This window comes from Notolepis coatsorum (genome assembly GCF_963971535.1).
Source record: "Notolepis coatsorum genome assembly, chromosome: 14".
NCBI lineage: Eukaryota > Metazoa > Chordata > Actinopteri > Aulopiformes > Paralepididae > Notolepis > Notolepis coatsorum.
Genome location: NC_140178.1, coordinates 19,744,536 through 19,762,353, shown reverse-complemented (window position 1 = coordinate 19,762,353; position 17,818 = coordinate 19,744,536). Strand labels below are relative to the sequence as shown.

General features: G+C 46.0%; 1 protein-coding gene across 1 annotated transcript in view; it reads right to left on the bottom strand.

The window, feature by feature from the left end:
- LOC311240103 (uncharacterized protein) overlaps nucleotides 1-17,534 on the bottom strand; it is a 28,234-nt gene extending 10,700 nt beyond the window's left edge. Inside the window, exons 1-2 of the mRNA XM_084328630.1 lie at nucleotides 17,422-17,534; nucleotides 4,421-4,553 (exon numbers count right to left, since the gene is read on the bottom strand). Of these exons, the coding sequence (XP_084184756.1) occupies nucleotides 4,421-4,547 (127 nt within the window). The 5' untranslated portion in view covers nucleotides 4,548-4,553; nucleotides 17,422-17,534. The remainder of the gene's footprint in view (nucleotides 1-4,420; nucleotides 4,554-17,421) is intronic.
- Between the last annotated feature and the right edge of the window lie 284 nt (nucleotides 17,535-17,818).

Here is a 17,818-nt window from a genome sequence, read left to right as displayed (position 1 = left end):
TTTTCTTCTCTGTGCAAGCAGTAGGAGTAGGAAGACACACACCATTAGTCTAGCTTAGCATCAGTCACTGGAAGTAGGTTCCTCCATTAGCTTAGTTCCCAACGTCTTCCTACTCCTACTGCATGCACAGAGAAGAAAAAGGTTTGTATCTTCTTGTCTAACTCCAGGGTAGATGGCAAATAAGCTAATTTCCCAAAATGTTAGAGTTTTCCTTTAACACTAATAAACCTGTATGTACTCTTTTTTCCACCCAACAATTTATCGATAATGGAATCGGTATCGATCAAATCTTGTCAATTCCCATCCCTAGCTCTCTGTATGTCTCTGGATCATCACAGCTCTCTGTATGTCTCTGGGTCATCACAGCTCTCTGTATGTCTCTGGGTCATCACAGCTCTCTGTATGTCTCTGGATCATCACAGCTCTCTGTATGTCTCTGGATCATCACAGCTCTCCGCGCGTTCAGACCGAAAATAATTGGTTCTGAATTCATCAGTGGGCGTGTCATATTCTAGGCTGTGAAGACAAGCGAAAACGGTGAACAGCAGAGGTTCGGCATTGCCATGCTGATCCATTCAACAGGTAGTGTGGAAGCGATTTGCGACTGATCTCAAAATGAGATTAGATTAAAATATATTGCTATTATACAGCACAAGTACAATACACCACCCAACCAGAGTGGATAAATAAATGCTCCATAAATAAATAAATGCCTGGAGAAATGGCTTAGTAAGGCACAACACACACACACACATACTGTATACATGCTAAATGAATCGTTCCAAGTAGGCTTCTATTATTCGAATGACTTGTTTTATTAGGTATTACAGTAGTAAGTCCTACTGTAGAACATAGCATATTAGCATGACTTCTCATTTAGTAATGTAACGACTGCATGATTGGCTCGACAATTTTTTTTTTCATACATTTATTTAACCACTCTGGTTGGATGGTGTATTGTACTTGTGCTGTATAATGACAATACATGTTAATCTAATCTCATTTTGAGATTTGTTTTCGCGCTACCTGTTGAATGGATCAGCATGGTGCAGATGCAATGCCGAACCTTTGCAGCTGTTTTGCACATTGGCACATTTAGCCACTGTTGTGTTTACTTCCGCCCGAGTAACGGCCCCCGTTGATGACGGAGGACGGTCGAACGTTGGTTCTGCTTAAATAGGTGTAAACGCGGGCTGGTTCGCCAGAAAGCACCACGGTTCGGAGACTCCAGAACGGAGCCAGAACCGGAGCCCTGCTGGTGTGAAAGGGCTATGTATGTCTCTGGGTAGTGGGTCAGCACAGCTCCCTGTATGTCTCCGGAGCACCACAGCCAGCTCCATCTTGTCCTCTGCAGCCCTAGTGTATGTCCTCTGATAATCCATGAGGGGAGAAAAATTCAGCAACTCTTTGGAGGCCGATGGACGTTCTAAAAATAATGAAAAATATATTCATACAATTAAACTGGTAAATAAGATGATCCTTTATTAATCCCCTTGGGGAAATTCGGGTGACAAAGCAGCATGGGGGGGGATACAGGGTGGGGGATACGTAAATCAAATTCGTTATAATCGTATGAATAAAGAGCATTGTTTTTACAACATCCATCGGCCTCCAAAGAGTGGCTGCATTTTTCTCGCTTGGCAGTCCTGTTTGAATTTTTTTTGTATTTACATATATATTTTTTTACCATTGTGGAAACATTGCTGCTTTCTTGGCCAGGTCAGCATTGTAAATTACATTTTGTCTCAATGCTTTTTTATCTGGTTAAATAGATTTTATTTTTATTTTTTATGTCACGCTATTTCCCCCAGATCCCCTCCCTGCTGAACAGGCGCCCCAACCGACCTGTAGGAGTCGCAGTTTACAACGACCAGGACACACACCCCACTGGCTTCCCACCTGCTAACACTGCCAATTGTGTTAGTAGGGATGAGTGATCAAGCCGGAGGTACCATTGACAGTTGGATTCAATCCCAGAGTCTCTGCGGTGGTAGGCGAGTGCTTAGTCCACTGCGCTACCCAGCCACACCTTGTTCAAAGTTTTGGTGTGGTGGAAACTTTACTGATTTGACCGTTGAGGTTTTATGATGCCTGGCTCCGGCCAATCTAATTAGACTGACCAAATTCGAGAGACTACCTACAGAGCTAGCCTTTTGAAATGCAACATGGTGAACTTTCCCAGGCTTGGAGAAGATCGCCATGTCAACCCATCTTCTATCCCTCTCAGATGGATACCGGCCCTAAAACAATTGCGTTGCAAATAGCTTATATCAGCCATTTGCTCTAGCTGGCCAATCTCAACAACTCGTGCCTTTCAGAGCGAGACTTCTGTTTTGGGTAAGAAATAGAAGACACTTCAGACACATAATAATAAGAATAATAATAATACAGGGTATCTGCAGGTTTCAACAAGTTACATTTAAGACGTTTTAATATCACTTAGAGCCAAGTTTAATACCAATTGCACGACCGTACTAGCAAAGAAAACTAAAAAAAACACATAGCGACACTGAACTGGCGGCTGCACTTGCAGCACTTGTGCACCTATTTCAATTATTGCACGTTCCATACGAGCTCTCACCAGACGCACCAAACTCCCGGTAGCCCCACGAAAAACAACGACTTGAGGACAAAAACATTTCATATATTTGAAGTATTTTGAGCGCCTTGTGCTTTCACACCTCAAAACAATAACAGACCCTCTCCTCCTGGACCCCCTGCAGTTCGCCTACACACAGCCAACAGGTCTGTAGACGACGCTGTCAACATGGCACTCCACTTTGTCCTTCAGCACCTGGACTCTGCAGGAACCTACACCAGGATCCTGTTTGTGGATTTCACCTCGGCGTTCAACACAGTCATCCCGGCCCTGCTACAACAGGACAAGCTCTCCCAGCTGAGCGTGCCCGACTCCACCTGCAGGTGATTCACAGACTTCCTATCTGACAGGAAGCAGCACGTGAGACTGGGAAAACACACCTCAGACTCCCAGACCATCAGCACAGGTTCTCCCCAAGGCTGTGTTCTTTCCCCTATTCTCTTCTCACTTTACACCAACAGCTGCACCTCCAGTCACCAGTCCGTCAAGCTCCTGAAGTTTGCGGATGAGTCGACACCACCCTATTGGACTTATCTCTGGTGGGGATGAGTCCGCCAACAGGTGGGAGATTGACCATCTGGTGACCTGGTGCAGCCAGAACAATCTGGAGCTCAATGCTCTCAAGACACTGGAGATGGTTGTGGACTACAGAAGGACCCCAGCCCCACTCAACCCCATCACCCTGTGTGACTCCCCAGTGGACACTGTGGAGTCCTTCCGCTTCTTGGGAACCATCATCTCCCATGACCTCAAGTGGGAGACGATGATGGTGCACTTTTACACAGCCATCATTGAGTCCATCCTCACCTCCTACATCACAGTATGGTACACTGCAGCCACGGCCAAGGACAAAGGCAGGCTGCAGCGTGTCATCCACTCTGCTGAGAAGGTGATCGGCTGCAATCTGCCATCTCTCCAGGACCTGTACGCCTCCAGAACCCTGAAGCGTACAGGTAAGATTGTGGCTGACCCCTACCACCATGGTCACAACCTGTTTGAGACACTCCCCTCTGCCCTCTGGCAGGAGGCTGTGGTCCATCAGGGCCAAAACCTCACACCACAAGAAAAGTTTCTTCCACTCTGCAGTGAGCCTCATCAACAAGGCTCGGGACCCTCACTGACACCCCCCCATTGTGTTACATTAACACACAACTACTGGACTATATACTTTCCAACTGTATTGTTACTTCATTCTAATTAGTGTATAAAATTGACAACATCTGCCCAGTTGTACAGCCCTGGTCTATTATTTGTACTTAATTGTACTATATTCTATTGTGCTATATTTAATTTAGTTTATATCCCATATAATTGTATTCAACCTCTTATTTACAGTTGTACAGCCCTGGCCTATATTTTATTTCATAATTATATTATTCTATTGTGCTTAACTTAGCTCATATTTCATTTTATTTTACTCCACCTCTTTATTGTATTATCTGTCTGTTAATGTCTGTCCGCTAATGTTGCACCGATAATGTCCAAAGCAAATTCCTTGTACTGTATGTGAAAACTACTTGGCAATAAAGGCCTTTCTGATTCTGATATATTTAATCTCCCGACGGCTGAGCAGCCCATTTCGTGACTGGCGGCTCAATACTGCACCAATTCCCCCAAAATGTGTCGCTAGTCATTTAGACCCCAAATGATGGAAAAATAGGGTCCAGGTTTAAAAATATCAGAATTACCCTTCAATGGGAAATAAAAGTATGACAAAAATATCATTGGCACTCTATGTGGGCATAATACTCACTGATTAGGCATCTCTATATGGTATCAGTGTTAAATAACTGGTGCTTGCCTACTGAGAGGAACTCTTACCGCTGTCCTCCTCGTCTCTGCTGCTCTTCCTCTTCCTCTTCCTTTCCCTCCTGTCTTTCTTCAGACCGGGAGCTCCTCTCTCTTTCTCCTCCAGCTCTGCGTTGCCGATCTCAGCAAGCTGAGCCATGGGGCTCTGATGAGGAACAGAAACCATCAGCTTGTCTTATATGGCCCCATTAACAGGCAACATAGGCGAGTGATTGATTGATTGATTGATTGATTGATTGAAATTTTTATTAACAGATTGCAGAATGGGTACAAATTAATACAGTACGGCTCAATACACACAATTGTTAAGGGGATGCAGATCAGAGAAAGACTTTCGTCTGTTTACATCAGGGTCCCCCATTTTCAATTCATCATGAATTGAGAGACGTGAGAGACGTGGACATCTTTCCAGAGGGGGATGTGGTATTAGCGTATCTGCAGGACCAGTGGTGGAAAGTAACTAAGTACTTTTACTCAAGTAATGTACTATACAATTTCAAGCTACTTGTACTTTACGTGAGTATTTTCATTTTAGGGAACTTTATACTTTTACTCTACTTACATGTCAAAAAGGAGGTCTTGTGCTTTTTACTCCACTACATTTATCTGAACCCATCAGTTAGCCTACTAGTTACTTTGAGGAAAGATATTTTGCATAGAAAACATGGCAAAAATGTATGAAGATTATATATTTTCACATTTGAAGCTTGGCAACTTCAAGAGGACGTAATCAGAGCAGCATAACTGGACCACATACCCACTTTAACATAATATTTAATCAGAGCAGCATAACTGGACCACATACCACTTTAACATAATATTTAATCAGAGCAGCATAACTGGACCACATACCACTTTAACATAACTTTTAGAGGTCAATGGATCGAGGATTGGATGCTCCCAAGCACTGGAATACACAAACGTTGAATGCAAACTTTTACTTTAGATACTTAAGTACATTCAATAGAAAATACTTCTCTACTTTTACTTAAGTAGAATTTGAATGGAGGACTTTTACTTTTACCAGAGTACTCCTTTATCTGGGCATTTCTACTTTTACTTAAGTAAAGGAACCGTGTACTTCTTCCACCACTGTACAGGACATATTTGCATGTCAGAGGGGGATGTATAATTAGTGTATACTACTGGTACTGGACATATTTCCTTATATTGGATTGGTGTATTGGTGCATATGTGGCCTTAGCTATGTTTCACCCGTTTCAATGGAAATGGGCCCTGCCCGCTAGCAGGGCCCCGGATGGACAAAGCAAACGCACCCTGGATTGACAAAGTAAATGTGCGCACTGTGCCGATGTGGATAAATCATGCACAATAGAAACGCTTGAAAAGGCAACATCACCGACGGAGAGAGATGTTCACTGACTTAAATCTTTAATCCTGTAGAAGAAACCTTGCTCCTGACATACACCAAGTCATGGAGATCTCCAGGGTCTAGTTGAGCTGCGTCGTGGTGAGTTTCTCATGTAAATGTACATGCTGGGGCTGCTCCATAGACAATGAATTTGGCTCTGACTTTAAGCCATATGTGCTCTTCTCTTACACCCAAATACGTTTTTAACTCTGCTTCAGACAGCAATGCTAGAATATAAACCTCATTGAAGTAAGAGCTATTTGAACGACCACATCAAACACGAGGTGGACACGGGCAAATACTGCGGCATGGTCATGCTGGACCGCCAAAAGGCTTTTGACACTGTCAATCACTCCATTCTGATTGATAAGCTAAAAGCAATTGGTTTTTTGATATTTCATCAATCATGATGCAATCCTACCTGGAGGGGAGAGAACAGATGGTGGAGGTGAACGGTACACTGCCCCCCCCCCCCCCCCCCCCCCCAGTGAGCTGTGGTGTTCCACAAAGAAGCATACTAGGACCTTTACTGTTCCTAATTTATGCAAATGACATGTCATCAGCTTGTGACTGCAACTTGTTCCTGTTCGCGGACGACTCAGCCCTGCTGGTCTCTGACAGGGACAAGTTGCAGGTTGAAAAAGCCCTCAGCTCTGAACTCGGCAGAATCTGCACCTGGCTCGCTGATAAACTATCATTACACCTGGGTAAAACCAACGGAATCCATTCTCTTTGGATCAAATAGCAAACGCAGCAAGGCCAACGGCTTCTCAGTTACAGTGGGTGACAATATTGTCACAAGGAAAGATGAAATTACCTACCTGGGTTCCATCCTAGAGGCAAATCTTTCCTGTGACAAAATAGCAACCAATGTAATAAAAAAAGTCAACCAACAAACAAGATTTTTGTACAGGATTTCCTCTCTGGTAAACAAGAATACCTTGACGACTCTAACAGGAGCACTCATTCAAGGGTCTACGACTATGCTTGCACCTCATGGTACCAAAGCACCTCAAAGGCCCTAAAAACAAGGCAACATCACAAAATAAACTGGTCAGACTACTGCTTGGCCTTACTCCTAAAACCCACCTTATCCCTGCCCATTTTGACAATCTAGGATGGCTTAGAGTAGACGACAGAGTACAGCAACTTGCAATGGGCCTGGTCTACAAGATACACTACACCACTAAGATACCCATGTACATGTCGAAATACTTCCCAAAGGTCAGTGAATACCACGACCACAACACCAGAGGGAGTTCCACAAATCATGTTCAACCCAGATTCGGCTCAAACAAGGGACTAAACACGTTTAGCAATTATGCCACAATAATGTGGAACGCCCTACCCAGTGCACAGCCGTAATCCCTACCCTCCTTCAAAACCACTCTCAAAGAGCACCTACGGGTGGCTGCAATTAGAAACTGGCCCCGGTAAATGTCAAAATCCCCCCCCCCCCCCCCCCCAATGTACAGTTTCTTCCCCTTCGGATGTATGTTTTTTTATGATATCTTTTTCTAACACAGTACCGTATATTTGTATGTCATAAATGTCTTGATTAATTGAAAATGGAGGTCCCTTTCATGGAGACGCAAGTCTTTTTCTGGATCCTCTTGTTAGCAGTTGTTTGTATTGAGCCGTACTGTATTGTACCCATTCTGCAATCTGTTAATAAAGTTTTCAATCAACATTGTAAGGCCACACAAAGTGTGGTAGAGCCCCAGATTTCACATCCTGGTGACATCACCTAGTCCTAGATTATAGGGTCCTCTGATTTACCTCAGGCTTCAAATACTGACTGAACTGTCCCGGGTCACAGCCAGGATAAACATAATGTGGAATCTTAAATGGGTGACAGCACGTGCACACATAGCGCCCAAGGGGTGCTTAAGCACCTGCCCTTTTGAGCCTCATAAAAAAAGTGCCCTTTAAAAAAAATAAAGATTTATTTTTTGTTTACCGTTGCGCATATAGATTGCCCTTCCAACTGAAAAATGTCAGGATTGAATCAAAATATTAGGTAAAGAGAGAGAGATGCCCCGTATTCCATTGCAGTTTGCATGGCCTCCTCAGTGTGCCTCTCCGCAGACCTATATATTTTATGCATAGCATGGGTGGTGATCAGGGGTGCAGTCGTAATATCAGAACTGCCTGGACGCCACGTGCACGCACGCTCCCGCGCACACGCGCGCTCCCGCGCACACATGCACGCGCATACATGTACCCTTGCGTGTGCACTAGGGGTGTAACGGTACGCGGATACGTACTGTACCGCCTAAATGTGGTCCTCCGGTACAGTACGCGCTGTGCACCGAGCGATTGCAATGGTATGGAACCTTTTTTTGCTGAACTTAAATCCCCCCGGCCCTAATATAACGTGCACAACTAACCGGATGTTGTTTGTTTATTCCACGCAGCGCGCAGCTACACTGAACGATAGCTGTAATTAAGCATAGCATATTAGCCTTAGTATGGCGAGTCAATACTAACTGAAAAGCCAGAGCCATGTCATTGTTCAACTTTATTGCAAACTTTATCACGCATTTGAAACGGCATCACTCGAATGTGAATATCACTGGTACACAGAAGAAACAGATCCTAGTGCAAGATGCTGCTTGAATGCAACGGGGACAACGGAGTATGGTCGCAGATCTGCTGCTATAAAAACACCTATGGAGTTTGTTATTGCTTTGGCCCGGTCTGCATTAATAGCGAGATGCTGCTTGAATGCAACGCACACGCTACAGTTGTCCACGACTTATCCTCCAAGGCATCTGCTATATAATAATCTTCAGATTTCAGTGTTATTAGTAGGTTACAGCAGTAAGCATTAGTTAGTCAATTATGGCCAATTCGTTTTATATTGTTTAATACAGTTAAATAAATAGATAAATGAAAAGCAAATTTTTTGTATGAATGCTGGTATTACACTCACTGAGGGACACGAAGAAGTCAAGTCCGATGGGATTTGGGGAATCTCAAATACAAATCGGGATTGGAATAAAAAAGGCATTTATATTAAACAATACAGAATACCCCCACTTCTTGGGGTCTGTAGGTAAGCACTTATTCCCTCCCCCCTTAACATTTATGGAGATGTATGGGCCTTTTAAGTCAGTGATAAAAGTGTCTTTCAAGGATAAGTGAGCAGAGCTCCTGCACTGATTATTATAGTTCAATATTCAATATTTGATCACCAAAACCCCCCAAAACGCATAAAAAAAAAGGGCCCCCAAAAATCGGGCTTGCACGCTTCGCGCGCTCGGCTGTAACACATACAGGCAGGGGCGTAGCTGGGGGGGGGTAGCTTAGGATGATTCCAAGGGCCCAGCACTGAGGGGGGCCCCCAAATTTTTTTTTTTTTTTTACTAGACATCACTCAGGTGTATTATTGATGCTCTCATTGATACTATGTTTGTTTCTGAAGTGTGTGTGTGTGTGTGTGTGTGTGTGTGTGTGCGTGTGTGTGTGTGTGTGTGTGTGTGTGTGTGTGTGTGTGTGTGTGTGTGTGTGAGATATATAGAGAGAGAGGGGGGGCTTTGGTAGACTATTGCATTGGTCCATTCATTGAAGATGAACGCAATGTGACATCCTTTACTAGGCTCACCCACCAACAGTGCAGGTGCTGAACTGCTGATCCGAATGTATAGGTAAAAACCATATTATGCGTTTTCATCAATAAAAAAATTGCCAAAAAAAAATCCGCTTGTGCGCTAACGCGCGCTCGCATTCACTGGGGGCCTACAAATACATTCTTTCATGGGGCCCAGAATCTGGAGCTACACCCCTGTGTTATAAGATTATGGTCTGTTCCTTTAAGAGGGAGGCACCCACGCATACAGGTCAGCTACGCAAGGAGCGAATATGTGATGAGACAGTGTACACAGGAAGAACAACAGAAGCAGGTAGCTTGTTGTGAGATATGTAACGTTAGTCAACAGCATGATATGAAGAATATAATGGAAATAAATGCACAGTCCTGAAGATAACTGTTTCCAGTGGTTTATTGTCACCACCACACATCAAGAGGGAATTACCCCGGAGTCCGGACAGTACGTTAATAATTACGTGACTGTACATGACCACTTCGGCCCTAGAGTGAAGATAACACTCTCCTGTACTCTTACTAAGGTTCGAGTTAACACAGAAAAAGGTAACATTGGGGGCTCGAGTCCGGGATATGAAAAATCCTGATTTCATCAATGAGTTGTAAACTATGGACACGTATAGTTAGCTCATGCTAATAGACGCACGAGGCAATTTCGTCAGTCAATGAACTGAGTTGAGAAGATGACGGCCCATGGAAGTAACGTTGACGGGGAAATGACCAACTATGAAGAGCAAGTGATCAACTACTCTAACCCATTCATGTTAACCCCCACAACTACAACCATGTACTCTCAGTCTGATGTCGCTAACCTGAGACGTGAAATGAAGTACCAACCTGGACAAAGCCTCAACCCGTTCATAACAGAGGATCAGCTGCCCCCTACTGGTGCAATGTCAAACCCATTTACTGCACGTAATAAGCCATTGATAATGGCCAGTGACAATTACCCACATGCTCATCTGTCGTTGTCAAGCACAAACCCCTTTGCTCATATGAATGATCAAAGTATGAGAGACAGTGGCATTGAAATGCAGCAAAGTCATTATGGAACTGAGCCTCCCCATATGAATATGTTGTATGGACAAATGCATTCAATGACCATAGGAGATGCAGCTACCCATAACATTAACCCCTGCATTGCTGCTAAACCAGCAGCCTTTATGGAGAGCACACCTATGAACAATGTGACAGTCTATTCCCCACATATTGAACCTGCAACCCTGCTTTCCACCCCTGTGACACTGGGTGTGTGTTCCCGTCAGGTGCAGCCAGAGGGCGCTGTACACCACAGGCAGAGTACACCGGTCCATGGAGGTAATGAAGCTGTGACTTATGGCTATGATCAGTCCCATCGCAGGCGAGCAGGCTTCCATCCAAGTGGCCGGCTGCCCCGGCGTGTGCAGTACAACCTGTCTTCAGACAGCGAGGACGACAGTGTTCAGCGAGAGAGGATTCCTACACTACAACCGGGTCAGTATGATGGCACCACACCATGGAAGGACTTCTTGCAGCGCTTTGAGAGCTGTGCTGAGGCTAATCGCTGGTCAGAGAACACTATGGCTGTCCAGTTGAGGTTCTGTCTCATAGGTGCAGCAGGAGCAGTGGTCCACCGCAACCCAAGGTCAGCACGCTGGGACTACAGAGACATTGTTGAGGAGGTGGAGGTTGCTTATGGCCCATCATCAGAGTATGCAGTGGCTGTTGCCATCGAGTTAAGGCAACGAATCCGCCTGCCAGGTGAGGCACTACACATCTTGAGGGACGACATATATGAGAAAGTGTCTATTGCATACGCTGACCGTTCTGAAAAGGAGCAGGATGCAATCAGTGTTGAGGTGTTCACTAATGCTATGGGGGACGCCAACATTATTCAGAAGCTCCTAGAAGACCGACCTCGCACATTAGCCCAAGCTTACGACATTGCTCGTCGTTATGAAACTACCAGGAGAGCAGCTACCAGCGTTGCACAGCTCATGCAGACTGGAGCACGGAATGTAGCTGAGCGGAGAACCAGAATGGCTATGGTGCGCGATTATGCCCACTCTGATGAAGCTGAGGGAAATAATGGTGCAGCACCAGCACCCACAAAGCAGAACCAGAACCACCCCGCGCAATACAAACAAAGGAGACAAAAAGATACAAATTGGGATAGCATCCGCTGTCACAACTGCTCGGGTATTGGACACATGTGGCGTAATTGCCACTCTCTAACAAACCCAACTAAGCTGCAGGCGGACACAGTTTTGAATGTCTCCAAAAACCAAAATGCACGCAGAGGGTCCAGTGGTAAAGGTGAGAGCCCAGAAATGTGTATCCACCTGCTGATGTATGACATGGAGATTTGTGCCATCTTAGACTCTGGGGCAGGGAGAAATGTGCTGCCTTTGCGATACTATAATTCTATCCACCCGGAGGTCAGACCACCTATCCAGCCATCAACTGTACAGTCCCTGCATGGCATTGGTCCTGGGAATGTCCCTGCTTTGGGTGAAGTTCACTTACCTGTTCAGATTGGCAGCCAGACTGTGGGTGTAGATTTCATACTTGCCGACCTGCCAGGCAGTGCTGAGGCCATCCTGGGCCATCCATTCTTAGAGCAGTCAAGAGCACATCTGGACTTTGGCAACCGAAAGATTGTGTTGTTCGGTGAACAAATACAATACTTCCATCCGGACAACAGGCCGAGAGCACATGCAGTAAGAGTAGCTCGCACCACAGTTCTAGCACCAGGACGTGAGTACATTATACCGGGAAATGCTCATTTCCGGACCCCTGTGAAAGGAGAGGTGATGCTATGCCCTACAAAAGGCTTTGTTGAGAAGCACCGATTGCTGGTGGCCCGGGTCTTAGTAGGAGCCCAGCCCAGTAAGAGTATACCAATCAGAGTATTTAACCCAGGAACCACTGATGTTACCATCAAGAAAGGAGCTGTAGCAGGGTTTCTCCAGTCTGTTGAGATAATGGAGCCCCCTACCATCATCACTGAATCCCAACAGTCCGACCGTGCCTTCCCCACCGTGCCAGAACATCTCACCACTCTGTACGCCCAGAGTTCCATTGAGCTAACTACCGGGGAAAAGTGCAGTCTAGCGAAGCTCCTGCAAGACTACGGCGACATCTTCTCTACAGGACCCACTGACCTAGGCCGTACTAACCTAGTGCAACATGACATTCAAACCCTGCCAGGTGTCCCAGTGAAACAACACCCCCGCCGCATGGCCCAGGAAAAACAACTGAATGCTGACCAGCAGATACAGCAGAGCCTCGAGACTGGACTCGCCCGTAACAGCCACAGCAGTTGGGCCGCGCCCATTGTCATGGTACGCAAAAAGGACGATACTTATCGTCTCTGTGTGGACTACAGGGCTTTGAATGACTGTACCATTAAAGATGCGTACCCATTACCTCGTATTCAAGATACTCTGGACACCTTATCCAGCGCCAAATGGTTCAGCACTCTGGACCTTGCATCTGGCTATTGGCAGGTGGAACTAACCCCCAGAGCACGCAAGGCCTCAGCATTCTGCAGCAGGAAGGGGCTCTTTGAGTGGAATGTCATGCCGTTTGGGCTATGTAACGCCCCAGCAACGTTTCAACGTCTAATGGACCGCGTCCTTGCTGGCATGCAATGGGAGACCTGCTTAGTATACTTAGATGACATCATTACACTGGGAAAAGATGTACCAGAAATGCTGCAGCGGCTATCCCAGGTGTTTGACCGACTGCGCCAAGCCAAGTTGAAATTGAAACCAGCAAAGTGTTGCCTGTTCCAACGGCAAGTAGCCTACCTCGGGCACATCGTCTCCGAGCAGGGGGTCGCTACCGACTCACAGAAAGTCCAGAAAGTCAGAGAGTGGCCTACACCATCCGACGTCAGTGAGGTCCGCCAGTTTGTAGGCCTCGCGTCATACTACAGACGTTTTGTAAAAGACTTTGCTGCTGTCGCTCAACCTCTACATGCCCTGACCAAAAAGTATGCCCGTTTCCACTGGACACAGGAATGCCAGGAGGCATTTGATAAACTAAAGCAACTACTTACCACTGCACCTGTCCTTGGCTACCCCCTTGATACCGGGGACCTCATTCTAGACACAGATGCTTGTGACACTGGAATCGGAGCTGTCCTTTCTCAGATGCAGGACGGTGAGGAGCATGTGCTGGCATATGGCAGTAGAAGACTCTCCCAGACTGAACAAAACTACTGTACCACACGGAGGGAGTTGCTAGCCGTGGTGGAATTCACATCACACTTCCGCCAGTACCTGCTGGGAAGATCTTTCACCGTCCGCACGGATCATAGTAGCCTCCGCTGGCTAATACGGATGAAGGAGCCTGAGGGACAGTTAGCCAGATGGCTTGAGAAGCTTGGTGAATACAACTTCAAGGTGATCCATCGCCCAGGACGGCAGCACTGCAATGCCGATGTTCTGTCTAGAAGGCCTTGTCGTCAGTTCTGCCCTTGCAAAGTGCCAGACCCGTTGTTGAACATGGAAAAGTCAAGACATCAGGCTGTGCAGTGTGACCTGGGCGGTAGTGTGACAGCAGGAACTACTGAAGCTCATCCCATAGAGTTGAGCTTAGTGGGGGTAGTGGACTCCCCATCCCCTGGAATGGGAAGCACAGGTGTGGAGGACTTAAGGTCTGATGGAAATTCACAAACTGAAGAAAGGATTCTTCTCACAGAGACTACAGAGGCGCAATTATTCCACGGTTGGACCGTTGAGCAGCTGAGGGAGGCTCAGATAGCTGACCCTGATATCACTCCCATCAGGAAAGCGCTGGAACAGGGAACAGAACGTCCCTCATGGGCGGAGATCTCACCTCATAGCCCGGCCACCAAAACATATTGGAGTCAGTGGAAAAGACTGTATTTCAAAGAAGGTATTCTGGTGCGACGCTTCTATTGTGCAGAGGAAACCATATTCTACCCTCAGATAATACTACCTCGTATGTACCAGTCAGATGTCCTGAAACAAATGCATGATGGTCCTGTGGGGGGTCATTTTGGAGTGGATCGGACTCTCACCCGTCTGCAGACAAGATACTACTGGTATCGTATGAGAGAAGATGTCACGCTGTGGTGCCGCACATGCGCTAGCTGTGCTGCCAGAGCCAGGCCCTCTAAGACACCCCAGGCCCCCATGGGCACTGTCCGCGTTGGAGCACCTATGGAGCGAGTGGCTCTGGATATAATGGGCCCCCTCAACGAGACTGATCGTCATAGTCGCTATGTGTTAGTAGTTCAAGACTACTTCAGCAAATGGGTGGAAGCCTATCCCCTACCAGATGAGCAGGCTGTAACTGTCGCTGAAGTATTCACCTCTGAATGGGTATGTCGTTTTGGAGCACCTCAGACTTTGCACAGTGACAAGGGCACCAATTTTGAATCACAAGTGTTTCAGAAAATGTGTGAACTACTTGGAATAGAGAAGACGCGCACCACTTCTTTCAGGCCACAGTCTGATGGGCAGGTTGAACGTTTCAATGCCACTCTGCAAAATATCTTAGCCACAACAGCTGAACGCTGCCACTGGGATTGGGATATCATGATTCCCTATGCTGTAATGGCCTATAGGGCAACAAAGCACAGCTCCACTGGGTTTACCCCCAACATGATGTTGTTTGGGCGGGAAGTGACTGAGCCAATTGACCTGGTGGCTGGTCTGCCACCCGGCCATGAAAGTGCCCAGACTCCTCCACAGTATGTCACTCAGCTCCGTGAAAGGCTGGAGCTTGCTCACCAGATCGCCAGAGATGCCCTAGGTCAGTCTGTGGAACGGGCCAAAAAGCAATATGACAAGAACGTTTGCCGCACTCTGTACCACACAGGTGATGCTGTCTGGCACCTAGTAAAAGGCACCAAGAGAGTAAGAGATAAGGTGAGGAAATTCTTGCCATCATACAAGGGGCCATACTTTGTCCTAGGCCAACTGGACGACTTGGTGTACCGCATCAAAAAGGGGCCTAAGGCAAAAGTCAAAGTAGTGCACCATGACAAACTCAAACCATACCACTCCCGTACCCTGTTGGATAATGTCTGGGTCATCGAACAAGCACAAGTCTGGAACCCTGCTGAGGTTCTACCACCCATTCCAGATACCAGCCTCATCGACTCTGATCTGTTCCTGGCTAATCTGTTTCCGGATACGGCGGCGGGGAGTGATAGTGGACAGGAAGCAGAGTCATCTACAGACATTCCCTTGAGCCCTGTTGCTTTCCCCTCTTCGCCACACACAGCCCAAGTCTCCTCGAGTACAGAGGAGGTTCATGCTAGTGGGGGTAGTGCAGTGCAACGTACTCAAAAAGCAACGGTTATGGACTCCACTCAGTGCCAAACATCCAGGGGCAGGTCTAGCAGGACCAGGAGACCTCCAGATAAATATGGAGAGTGGGTGACTTACTAAAAAAAAAAGGTTATATTACTCCTGTTTAAAGAAAAAATAGTTGAAAGGAGTTTGTTGTTTGAAAGACTTTGTATTGTTTTGGTTAAAGAAAAACACTTGAGGCACTGTGGCATCATGAGTACGTTTACTTTGGTGGTGATCTTGTTTACGGTGAGAAAAGTGAGACCATACAATTATTTTGGGGTGAACAGGTGAAGCAGGTGTTTTACTCAGTTAGAAGCTAGAGAGGATACTGGGAGGTTGCCTTTAATATTGAGTTAGAGCTGTGGTTATATTGGGGCTGTATTCGTTGCGTTGTAGGTGTGTTTCATGCTTCTTTTTCAGAGTGTGTTGGAACCTCAGAAGCACTGAAAGGAGGTGGACTGTTTAAATTCCTAACACTGCACTACCTTCCACAATTTCACCCTGTTCTCAAGGGAAACAACTATCTTAAGGATTATAATGGACTGTTTCCTATGGACTGTTTCTTATGGACTGTTACTCCATCAAGGGGAGATGTTCTTGGGCATTGTGACCCTAAAGGACTCCAGAGACTCAAGGGGTGTTCAAAAAGAAAAAAAGTCTATGTAATCTGTTTAGGATATTTTGTGTGTAGTCATAGGGGTGCTGGAATGTTATTATATTTAATTGTTAATTGCCATCCAGAGTGGGGGTAGTGTTATAAGATTATGGTCTGTTCCTTTAAGAGGGAGGCACCCACGCATACAGGTCAGCTACGCAAGGAGCGAATATGTGATGAGACAGTGTACACAGGAAGAACAACAGAAGCAGGTAGCTTGTTGTGAGATATGTAACGTTAGTCAACAGCATGATATGAAGAATATAATGGAAATAAATGCACAGTCCTGAAGATAACTGTTTCCAGTGGTTTATTGTCACCACCACACATCAAGAGGGAATTACCCCGGAGTCCGGACAGTACGTTAATAATTACGTGACTGTACATGACCACTTCGGCCCTAGAGTGAAGATAACACTCTCCTGTACTCTTACTAAGGTTCGAGTTAACACAGAAAAAGGTAACACCTGCATACAGGTACAGACAGTGCCCTTTTCAGCCTTTGAGCACCTGCCCCTCCAAAATCCTGTGCACGTCCCTGGGTGACATTAATCTTTAAAACGGTAACCCATGATCTAGAAACCACCAGACTGCAAACGGTCTGACGTTATTTCACGTTGCACGGCACGTCGGTGGGAACTGGCTCTGGTGTTGAACATCGCGCGAAAAGGTTTTATTTATTATTTCCCCAACAATAATGTCACATTTACATTCAAACGTTAGCCCTCGCTGTCTTAAATAACCTATTGTGACCTCTGGGATCACCACGGCCACACGAAAACGTACATGCAGAAACTAGAGAACACGAATGGGGTCGACTATGGGGTCGAGCATACTCATAGGTAAAATAGATAGACCACTGCACTTCCGCGTTACATGGAGCTCGTGAGAGGGAGGCGGATTAGAGCCTTGACGTAAGCACAACCACTTACGTCAAGGAAAGGCTCTAATCAACATTCATTTGATCCCCCGCGCTCTTTCCCCCTCCCCCCACTCTCTCCAGTGAGCTCAAAATACCGGAAGTGTTGCGGTGGTCTATCAGGTAACATGTCGCGGTATCCAACTTACTGCTGCAGAGATCCTTTCTCTTCTGGATAATTATTAATCAACATGCAGGTGGCTCGACAGCTCAGCAGCTATCCATTGCAAACTGCCTGGATACAGATATATAAACACGCACAATCTGAAAGCACTGAGCAGATAAAAGTACTCTGAAGACACGCTGTAAAGGCTGCTTATAATATTCCGCTCGCAAGAACAAGAATGAGATTTCCGGGTGGATTTTTTTTTTAATTATTTCTTCAAAATAAAAGCGTCTGTATTTTTAATTCTATAGGACACAATTCTCCATTGAAAAACGTTATTTTACAGATAAAACAGTGAATGAGAATGAACAAAGACAATACCAACTATGCATTTGGCATGGTGATAATAATAGCTCTTATACTTTGGGTGAAGTTCCTCC